The 10692-nt window shown below is 61.5% G+C and overlaps 1 protein-coding gene across 1 annotated transcript in view; it reads right to left on the reverse strand.

Moving 5' to 3' along the window:
• Positions 1 to 214, reverse strand: part of KIF21B (kinesin family member 21B) — a 27155-nt gene extending 26941 nt beyond the window's left edge. The window contains 1 exon segment of the mRNA XM_029962474.1: positions 194 to 214. Coding sequence (XP_029818334.1) covers positions 194 to 214 — 21 coding nt within the window.
• Positions 215 to 10692: the final 10478 nt, after the last annotated feature.

The following is a 10692-nucleotide window of genomic DNA, read 5'->3' on the forward strand; positions in this document are numbered from 1 at the left end:
GCTCCGCCTCAGGGCTGCGCAGCTCCGGCTGCCGGTGCATTCACCAGCTGCAGGAAGCTGGGACTCCCAGAGGGCTCTCAGAGAAAGAGGGGGTTTGGAACCAAGTGCCATGCAAATAGCTCTCCCCAGCGCTAATGACTGCACGGCTCCCCTCCCCGGTGCTCCATAAACACAGCTATTAATTCCTCCAAACCGCATCCTTGGCAAGCCACATCGCAACCTGAGCAGCCGCTGTGTGGACTGGGACTCAAAATCATGGAATCTCCTGAGCTGGAAGGGACCCACAAGGACCTCGAGTCCAACACCTGGCCCTGCACGGGACACCTCCAACAATCCCACCCTGGCCCTGAGAGCATTGTTCAAACGCTGCTTGAGCTCCTTGGCAGCCTTGGGTCCGTGACCACTGCCCTGAGGAGCCTGTTCAGTGCCCGACCACCCTCTGAGGGAAGAACCTTTTCCTGATAAGCAGCTTAAACCTCCCCTGGCACAGTTTCATGCAGGAGCCACTGATCCATGCCCAGAGGCAAGCAAAGCTCAGAGGGGGGCAAACCCCTGGGCCGTGTTTGGGGGCACAGGGTGTCCCTGTCGGGGACAGGCAGCAACGGGAGCACCTCTTCACCCCCTCACCCTGCACAGCAGACGTGTGGGAACAGCTCTGCGCCTCCCTGGATATATTTAGCTCAGCAGCCACAACAAAAAAGCAGTTTCTGATGTGCTCAGTCCCAGACTCACTCCTGTCGCCTTCCCAGGTCCCACCCTCCTCCAGGAAAATTACCCCCGACTTTTAATTACTTTTGGACCAAGATGATGTGGTTCTGCCACCCCAGACACGCACAGCAACTGCAGCCCCAAGGAATGGGCAGAGGAACAAACTGGAACCACAGTATGCCTGGGAATTCTTTTTCCTCTCGGGAAAAATGAGAGCAGGTTTTCAGCAAAATATTTCTTTCCCTCTCTGCCCCCCCACTTCACTCCTTCCAGGGGATTAAATACCTCCAAGGGGAGTTGGTAAGAGGATGAGCAGCAGCACTGGAGGGGTGTGTGCATGTTAACTTTCCACAGGGCATTTAGGAACCCACCTCCACCCTGGCCATGCTGGGCTGTTCCAGTGTCCACACACCAACACCAACATCTGCCCCACTCCCCACAGCATCATGGGGGTCTTATGTGGCCACCAGGAGACATCACAGAGGGTTTCTCTAGGCCAGTGCAGCTGCTCCCCTGTGTTCAACTGCCCCAGCACTCCCACACCACGGTGTCCCATCCCTGCCCTCCCAGGAAGCACATCACCACACTGGGCACCAGGCAACGTGAGACCCTGGTTGGGCCAGGGAGGTGCTCATGTGTTGTTCAGGTCATGGCCAGGCACCACAATACCTCCATCAGACAGAGAATCGTGGAATTATTTAGGTTGAAAAAACCCTCTAAGATCACCAAGTCCAACCATTCCCCCAGCACTGCCACATTCACCACTAACCCACGTCCACAAGAACTGGGTGTGATGCTGTCAGGGCCCAACCTGTGGACGATGGAACTGCTCCCTCACCTGTCTCTGGACACAGCCAGCCAACCTGCTCTGCACCTGGTCATGGGCCACCAGCCAGGAGGACAGCTTGTGCCAACCACCAGGACCCACTGCAGAGCCAAGCACACCAGGGTGCTGTGGCCAGAAGGGCTGGGACACCACCGAGAGCCCTGCTGCCCCCCTGGGAGTCCACAGCACAGGCTCCTGTGGTTATGTGGCAATTAGGGACATCCCTGCTAAGCAGCAGCCAAAATTAAGCAGCAGTTCACCAGCAGGGTGCTGCCTTGACACCCTCCAGCTCGGCAGGAGTGACCCAAGCCCAAGCTCTCCCTTGTGCCCAGCCGGCCCCACGCTGGCACTGGTGATGGCTCTTGCCCAAAGCCAGCGTGGGGAGGACACAGGCTGTCCTGGGACCAGCAGGGTGCCCGGCACCACCCCCATCTCTCTTCCACCCATATGGATAAACCAACCTCAGCACAGGCAACACCCCGGGCAGGAGGGAGCCAGCAGGAGCACAGTGGCACCGACCACCACCACGCTCCACCCCACCCTCAGCTCCCTGCGGAGGGACGGAGCACCAGGACAGAGCTGCACGGTCCCAGCCAAGTGCTCCTGCCAAGAAAACCTTCCCAGGCACCCGGCACACCGGGCGGGGGGCAGATGGATGAACAGACAGACAGAGGAGCCTGCAGGGGTGGAAAACATCCCTCCCCAACCGGCAGCTATCGCTGGGGCGATGACAGGCGGCGCAGCAGGAGCCTCATCCAGCATCAGCATCCAAACGCGGCAGCACAAGCGACATCCGTGCCAGGAGAGCTGCAGCCGGCACAGGGACACAAAGGGGACCTCGGCTGGAGCCTCTCCATCGCTCCCTTCCCGTCCCCGCCGGGCTGGCAGGCTCTGAAAGCGCCATCTCCACGGCTGGGCCGCCGGGGACACCGAGCATCTGGGAGGGAGGGGGGAGCGGGTCCTGCACCCCCAGGGGCAGGAGCTCTGGCAGGCACAAAGGGCGAGTTGTTCTGCACCACTGCCCTATGCCAGGCTTGGCTGGCAGGAGCGGAGAGGGGCCGGGAGCCAAGTGGGCACTGTGAGGCAGCTCCACAGGCAGGGTCAGCTCAGGAGTCCCTGACCCCAACAAGAGCAGCCTCCCAGGGAGGCACCTCCCCATCCCAGCATCTCGAGCCCTGCAAGAGGCCTAGGGATGGGACTGACCATATGGGGCACAGCCCCACTTCAGGGCTGCACACACCACAGACACCACCAGGCTCCTGTACTCTGAGGGGTTGCTGTCTCCTTGCACAAGGCAGCACAGTTTGGCTGACATGTCCTCCTCACCAACGTCTCAACTTCCACCCTCCCAGCCCACTACTATGGCAGCCCCAAGGGGCTCAGAGCATCCTTTGGCCCCCACCAAACTGCCTGTACCCATGGTTAGGCATCCTGCTGAGACATGGCTGCCCTGGGGCAAGGCAGCCCTCCCATCTCACTTGGCCATCCCACTCAGCATGGCCCACAGGAGAGGGTGGGCACAGGGACCCCAGACCCATCACCCATGTCACACAGGGGCTGTTCCAGCTCCCAGGGAGCCTGAGGACACACACCCCTCCCAACATTTCCCAGTGCTGGCAGGGGGCTGCAGGGCTGAGGGCTGCACAGACTAGGGGGTCACCGGGAGCTCCTGTCCCTTTGAGACCTCTCTGAGAGGCAGGGAGGCTGCCTGCAGACCCTACAAGGAGCCTCTCCCCTCCCAAGGAGGCTGCCCAGCCAGGCAGGGCTGGTTTCCCAGGGAGCAGAGCCAGGGAGCAGTGGGTGGATGAGTTCCACGGGATTTTCCCTCTCTGTGCCAGGCCCTGGAGGCTTGGAGCCACTACCTCTTGTCCACCTTTTCTGCAGAGGGGCAAGGCTGCCCACTGCAGTGGTGGTGAGGGGCTGGGCACTGTGCCTCGCCCAGCCACGGCCATCAGCTACCACGGGCTGGCAGAGGCTGGAGCTGGCAGATCCCACCAGGGCACAGCCCAGCTCTCTGGATGAGCCTGCCAGGACAGGTGGGCTGGGCAAGCCCAGGCAGCACCTGGCTCCTCTCCCCACATTGCCTGCATTCATTCTGCTCCCATCCCCATTCCTGGCATCACCTGTGTTCACCCCGCTCCTGTCCCACAACACCCCACTCCCCACATCACCTGCACTCACCCCCCTTCCCCCCCCCCTTGCATTCAGCTCTCTCCCATCCCCACATCACCTGTGCTTGCCCTGCTCCCATCCCCACTCCCCCCATGGCCCCATACCTGCTCCCCCTGTCACCAGCTCCCTCCAGCCCCCCCAGAACTGCAGGGGCACCTTCCCAAACGCCCAGCCTCGCACACAGCCCCTCTGCCAGGCTCGCTGTCACCTCTGCTCCCTGCCCACTTCACTCTCCTCTGCCCCAAACCTGTCTTCCATGCTTTGCTGCTGCCCTGTAATCCCACCAAGCAGCACAGGGCAGCCAGAAGGGGCAGCTCTCACATCTTCCTGTGCTCCCCCAGCTCACCTCAGGGGTCAAGGACACTGCAAGCATCACAGAGCCAACAGACAAGGCGGTGTGTGGCACATGGGGCACGGCGTGGCAGCGTGTGGGGCACTCAGGTTGGCCGAGCAGCTCCCCAGGACGGGATCAGAACAAAGTGTTCCAGGTTTTCCCACGTCTCCAGGCCAACACTGCAAGCTGCCCACAGCCCCAGGAGCCAGCAGCTGCCCCAGGCCCAAATCCCAGGGGGGGATCTGCCCCCTTGCCCGCAAAGGGATCTCCCAGCTTCATCCCCCCTGAGCACAGGGTCCCAGGAGAGGGCTGGCTGCCAAGGGCTGGCTCTTTGCACACAGGTTACATTGGACCCAAACCAAGACAAAGTTCAGCATTTAATTATTGTGGCAGGGAAGTGGCTCAGCAATCAGAGAAAATTGAATCAGGCTCCCTGGGGACTGCCAGGTCTGGTCGGCAAACGCTCCAATTAAGAGATATAGCCAGGCACCTCCCAGCAGGAGTGAGCACAGCACAGAGCCACCTGTGCCACTGTGCCCCAGTCAAACCCTGCCAAGGCAGAGGGTGCCACAGCCAGCGCATCTGGACCAGCACTGGGGCAAGACAGAGCTCCAGGGTAGCCTGGGGACACCCCACAGAGCTGGGGTGCACCCAGAGCCTCACTGGGCACAGCTCTCGGGGGGGACATGCCTTCACCCCACATCCATCCCCCAAGGAAGCTGCCCCAATACCACCCAGCCTGCTCCCCTGCAGGGTAAACCCCGCCACCTTGGACCCAAGAGCCCCACGGGCTCCTCCTAATCCTCCCACTCCAGATTTTCCCAGGCTTAGAGAAACCTTTAAATCAGGCCCTGGCAGGCACCATGTGCTGCTCATTAGCTCTGGCAGGAGCACGTGGCGCTGAGTTGCACCATCTGCTCTGAGCTGAGACCCCGTCTAGGGCAGGGATGAGGGATGTGCTGCCTGCACAGGGCCAGCACTGGGGATACCCTGCCCATGGCAGCGGGCACAGACCAGCAGGGCCCAGGGGGATGCACAGGGTTGTGCTCTGCCCAGCCTAGAGGGGAGCAGGAACACACCGAGTTTGGGATCTCCCCAGATCCCCCATAAGCGACTGGCCACGCCATTGGCTCCATATGGGGCCTGACCAAGGGGAACACCACGAGGATGTTTGCAAACAACAGACCCAGGACAGTCACTTGTAAAGGGCTGCAGTGTCCCAAAACCCCAGGCAGTGCCCCGCCCGGGCAGGGGGGGAAGCACACGTGTGGCAGCACACACAGTGTGACACGTGCCCCAGCAGGGCCCCCACTCCCTCCAGCAGGAACAGCCCATGGGGTTAGCAGCAGCTTCAGCAATTAAGAGAGAGGGAAAGGAAATCATCATTCACCAGGAGACCCCGGGCCTGATGGGCCATCAGCCTGACCCTTGGGGCACAGGAATGTCACGGGTCCCATGGAGACAGCCAGACAGACTCCCTCACCCAGCTCTGCACCCCAGTGTTGAGGCTCCCACTTCCTCCCAAGCCAGTGAAGCACATCCAAAGGCTCCCTCCCTTTCCCAGGAGTCCCTGTGAGGTCCCCATGCCCCAGTTCCACCCCAGTACTGGTGCACCCATACAGGAGATAAGGCTTCCCTAGAGCTGGCATGCTGGCAGCCTCCTGGCACGCTCCAATTGCCACTGGGAAAACAACAACCCCATCCTGGCAGAAGATACTGCAGACCCAGAGCCCACAGGGAACATCAGAGCAACTTGCCCACAAGACAGAGGAGCAGGTGGCACAGAAGAGGTTCTTCTCCAGCCCCTCCCTAAAAAATAAATAAATGCCAAGCCCTTGGCCAGCAGGATGGGGGATGCTGCAAAGCACCCAGGAGCAAACCTGGTCCTCTGGCTGGGCAGGGAACAGGGAATGTTTTGCCCTAATGTCTCCCTCAGGCAGGTTCAGCCTGAAATAATGGATGAGCAGAGACCACAGCACCATGGACTAAGAAATCACCCCACAACAGGAGGGGCCAGGCTGCACTTCCCAGCCCTGCAGTGTTGGGCCAGGGAACTCAGTGCCTGGAGGGCAAAGGAAGACGAGGAGGAGGAGCTCAGCTCCAGCCTTTCCCCTCCCAGACCAGAGCAGGCATGGAGACATCCCACTCTGCCAAACAAAGCCAGGCATGGGTGGTGGGCAGAGATGGCCCCAGCCCCACACGGTTCCATGGCATGGAGGGACAGGGGAGCTTGGGGCCAGGCTCCACTACAGCACACTGTGACAAGAAACCTTCCCTGCCATGTCAGGCTCCAGGGAGCTGCAGAGCAGGGGAAGGGATTCCACTGGGATTCCCCGAGACATGGGGCTCAGCCCTGAACCCTCACTTGGAAATGGGGGGGATGACTGTGTGGCATCCACACGGAAAGAGCAGAGGGGCAGATCCCAAGCAAGATGAGGCAGCCCCCAGACACACAGCAATGCAGAGCCAGTGGGGATATGGGGACATGCCAGGGCAGCACTGGACCAGCTCCTGCTCTGCCCAGAGGGGGAAGGGGTGGCAGGCAGGCCAGTCCCCTTCCCTCCCACCAAACCAAAGTAAAACCCATCAGCAACTGTCCTGGGTGCAGAGTCACTCCCGGCACGATGATCTCCTGCAGCAGATTCCAGCAGCAGCTGCCCTCACAATCCACCACATCCCAAATCTGCTGGCTGTTTAACCAGCAGCATGGAGTGTTTTGACAGCCTCCAGCAGAAAACAACCCCGTGGGACCACCAGGGCCAACCCCCCGCCAGCAGGAACAGCAGGACAGCCACAGGCCAGGGCTGGTTCACACCAGGCCCACGGGGGTATCGCCTTCCCTCTCCCGGGGCCAGGAGCCATGTTTCTGACAGCTTTGTTTGGGGCTTCATCTCCTGCAATTTTCTCCTGCCTCCAGTTTCACTGCTGAGGTTGCAGCTGGCTAATCCAGCCCCGGCCTCCCAAGATCTGAGGCTCCATGGCACTCAGTTAAATCCCCTGCCAATGGGTGATGTGTGCAGGCACCAAAACCCTCCTCAAGCTGCTTTGCTGCGAGCGATGGCACATCTGGTGGGACCACGGGGTGCAGCCCTGCTCCCCCCTCGCAAGGTTCTGTCCCCTGTCTAGCATTTCTGCTGTAAAAGCCATCGAGTGCCTGACTGGAGCCAGGCACAGAACCCCTTGTGCCCACACACCTGGGCTCAGCACTGCCCTCCGAGAGCCTGCCACGGCCCCCAGCACCACCCTACAGACTGGAGGGCACTACACGGTCCTGTCGCTCCCCAGAACATGCACCATCTCCCCCCAGAGCTGCAGAAGGCTGAGAACGCCCAAAGTGAAAGCAAAGAGCAGCAGTGAGAGCAAAGGCTCAGCCCTGCAGCAAAACAGGCACAGGATGGCAGGGGGGGAAGGGAAGGGAGGGAAGGGGGAGGGCCGCTGCGAGGGCTGAGCTGCCCTCATTAGGGGCAAAGGATGAAGAAAGGGGCTGGGGATGCTCTGCCTGTCCAGTACCCTCAGGATAAAGCAGCCTCCTGAGATCTTTCCTTCCTGGGATCAGGGCTGCTCCCAGCCCCTGCAGATGGGAGAGGGAGCACCCTAGGGCTGTGCCCCACACCAGGATGGGCTGTTAGCCTCATCCCACAGGAGCCTGGCACATCACCTTGGGGTGGTGTGCCCTTGCCTTGGGGTGGGATTGCCTTATCTCTCCCTGCAGCAGGTGGGCAGGAGGTACCAAGCTGTACCCCCACCTCTCCCACTAGAGCCCTTGGACAGCACGGACACTGGCCTGGCACAAGTTGGGTTGAGACCACCTCTCCAGCTGGACACAAATCTGTCACAGAAGAGATGGTTTGAAAGAGCTACAACACATCCACCTCCTCGGGGACTGACCCCAGCTGGTGCTGGAGACTTCGGATTCACAGCAAGCATCCCGGCAGGCAGAGATGCCAGGACTCTAGCAGGGCTAGAGCCCAGTTGATCCCACCACCTGGCCTTTCCCAGCTCAGTCCCTCAGCCAAGGCCCCCACAGGGTGCACGGTGATGGGCACATGAGTCTGTCCAGCCCTCCTTCCCAAGGAGGAGTTGGGGGTCACTCCCTGGGGCAGAAGCCAGCACGGGACTGCCCTTGTGGAGCACAAAGCATCGCAGCAGGAGGGTCTCCGAGAGCAGCAGAGCCCTGGAGGTTGCAGAGTTTAAATAAACTTGAAATCCGACTCAACTTCCTTCCCCAATTTCACAAGCTCCGTTTCCTGCGTCTCCGCAGCCGGCCACGCGTGCTCAGTGCCACGGGCAGCTCTGGCACAGGGGATGCCACTCTCTCTCCGATGAGCTGGCCAGTTTGGAGGTGCCCTCAGGGAGCAGCTCTGCAGCCAGACAGGCTGCTCAGGCCTCCAGCCAAGGAGTTTAATGGCCTCTGGGGTCAATACGTGCCATCAGCCCTTCCTGACACTGCAAAACTGCTCGTGCGCCCAACGGGGCTGAGCTCCGCTTCCTGCAGCCGGCACGGGGAGTCCCGTCCCCAGAGCTGCCACCACCTGACTGCAAGCCTGGAGGGGGCTGCGGGGAGGGGGGCTGCTGAGCCTGAAGGCACAGGCCTTAAATCCCTGGCACAAGCCTCAAATCAAGGCTGTGCTCCCAGACAGAGGGCAAGGAGCGGGGAGCTGCTGCGCTGGCTGCACCGCAGCCACCCTTCTGAAGGTCACCTACAGAAGGAAGTGGCAGCTGCTGCCTAAGGAGTGTGGGTCCCCAGGCCCCCCCACTCAGCACCATCGCGGCAGGCGGCAGCTTCCTGCTGACACCAGCCCCAGCCCCAGCACCAGCACCAGCACCAGCACCAGCCCCAGCCCCAGCGCCGCCGGCAGCTCGGCCCCGGCGGCTCCTCCCCACGGCGTCCAGCGGAGCCTAGCAAGCTCAGCCGCGCCCATGGGGCCACGAGTCAGACTCGAGGCTAAGGGGCAAGCGAAGGCAGACCCTGCTGGCGGGGAAGGCGGCGGCCGGGGCAGGACCCAGCCCTGCCCTTGCAGACAGTGCAGGTCTGAGCTGCAGGTACAAGGTACACGGACAAATCAGCCCCTGGGCCAGGAGCAGCTGCTGGGCCTGCATTTCCCTCTGCTGACAGGAGTGCTGCTGCAGGTACTGGCCATTTCCCTCCTGGCACACAGAAAGCCTAAATAATGCCCCTGCACTCCAATACCGGGCTCAGAAACCGGATTCTTTGGACTCCCAGTGTAAAAGAGGTAGATGGGGATCTCAGGGGTAAGATTGGAACCTGTGAGGTCGACAGTGAAACACCACAGCGTCGCTCCTGCCTCCTCCTGCCAGGCCAAGAGAATCAGCAAGAACTGGGGTGCACAGCTCCAGTACTCCTGTTCCTCTGTCCCCATTCCTCCCACCCTGAGGGCTCTCCACCCTGGGACCACAGAGATGGGTCCTGGTGGCCTGTGGCACCTCTTGACATCAGCTGGACCAGCCCCAGTCTTTTGACCCCATCAGCCCACAGTACCTTCCTCCAACACCCCCATCACCTCCCGGTGTCCCTGGCCCTTCCCCAGGTCCCACCTCACTCCCACCAGCAGCACAGACACACAGACCCCGAAGAAATGGCTCAGCTGGCCCATTCATGTTATTATGAAGGGACAAAAGGGGAGCTTTGATCCGTGTCCTGCCACACCCCAGAGGCATTCAATCCCCTCCACGCTCCGATGGGCAAGGGAGGCAGATCTAGGGCAGGTTTGCTCCAAGGGTGGGGGGTCTTGGAGACTCCCCCAGCCTGGCTGCTCCGCTGGCAGGGTGTCACCTGCTCTCACAAAGGAAAATCTCACTCTGCTCCCAGCCCAACACAGGACAGGATCCAACCCCAGTCCCACAGGGCTGGTGTGGCAGAAAAGGCGAGTGGTCCACAGGGAGAGCATCTCGGCCCTTGCACACTCAGCCCAGCCTCGGAGCCACCTTCCTGCACGGCGCTGCGACCTGCCGGCTTTGTCTGGCAGCCTCCTCGCTCTCAGCTCTGCTCCTTTGTCCTCCCAACTCACCTCCACCACCTCATCGCCCCAGCTGCCTGGTTCCCATCGGCTCACTGAGTGGGATGCTGGCTCACTCCCTCAAGGAAGGGACAGGAGAGGGTTGGACCTCTCTCCTCTCCCCGGTTCCTCACCATGGACACTCCAGCCCCACTGCAATGCTGCATATCCCAACCACCTCCCGGCTGCAATCCTTTCCCCGAGCACCAGCCAGCCTAGGACCCCACTGCTTGGCAGACCCCTGAGGGATTAGGAGAGCCCAGCAGAAACGACCCCGCAGCCGCCATCCCGAGCGGCACCCACCCCACCTCCCGCATGATGTTAAAAGGCATCATCCCGAGACAAATGCAGCGGGAAGAGGGGAATAGTCTGGCCAGGAGGAAATCTCTACCCCCAGCGCCGGTATCACTCGGTTCCCGGGTCAATGTCCTGCCACGGACACTCAGTCTTGGCACAGCCCACCCTGCCCCTGCGCAGGCACCCCAGCAGCACACGCAGCAGGGGCTGCCGTCACTCCTCCCGCAGCTCCCCCATCCTTCACAGCCACAGCCCGGCCTCAACCCCCGGCTCCTCAGAGGAGCACGGCAGAAAATCCCCTCCGGCTGCTCCCTGGGCGGGCAGGCTGGAGGGGCAGG

The sequence above is a fragment of the Manacus vitellinus genome, unplaced genomic scaffold (assembly GCF_001715985.3).
Source record: "Manacus vitellinus isolate BGI_N305 unplaced genomic scaffold, ASM171598v3 scaffold_47_pilon, whole genome shotgun sequence".
In the NCBI taxonomy this organism is placed as follows: domain Eukaryota; kingdom Metazoa; phylum Chordata; class Aves; order Passeriformes; family Pipridae; genus Manacus; species Manacus vitellinus.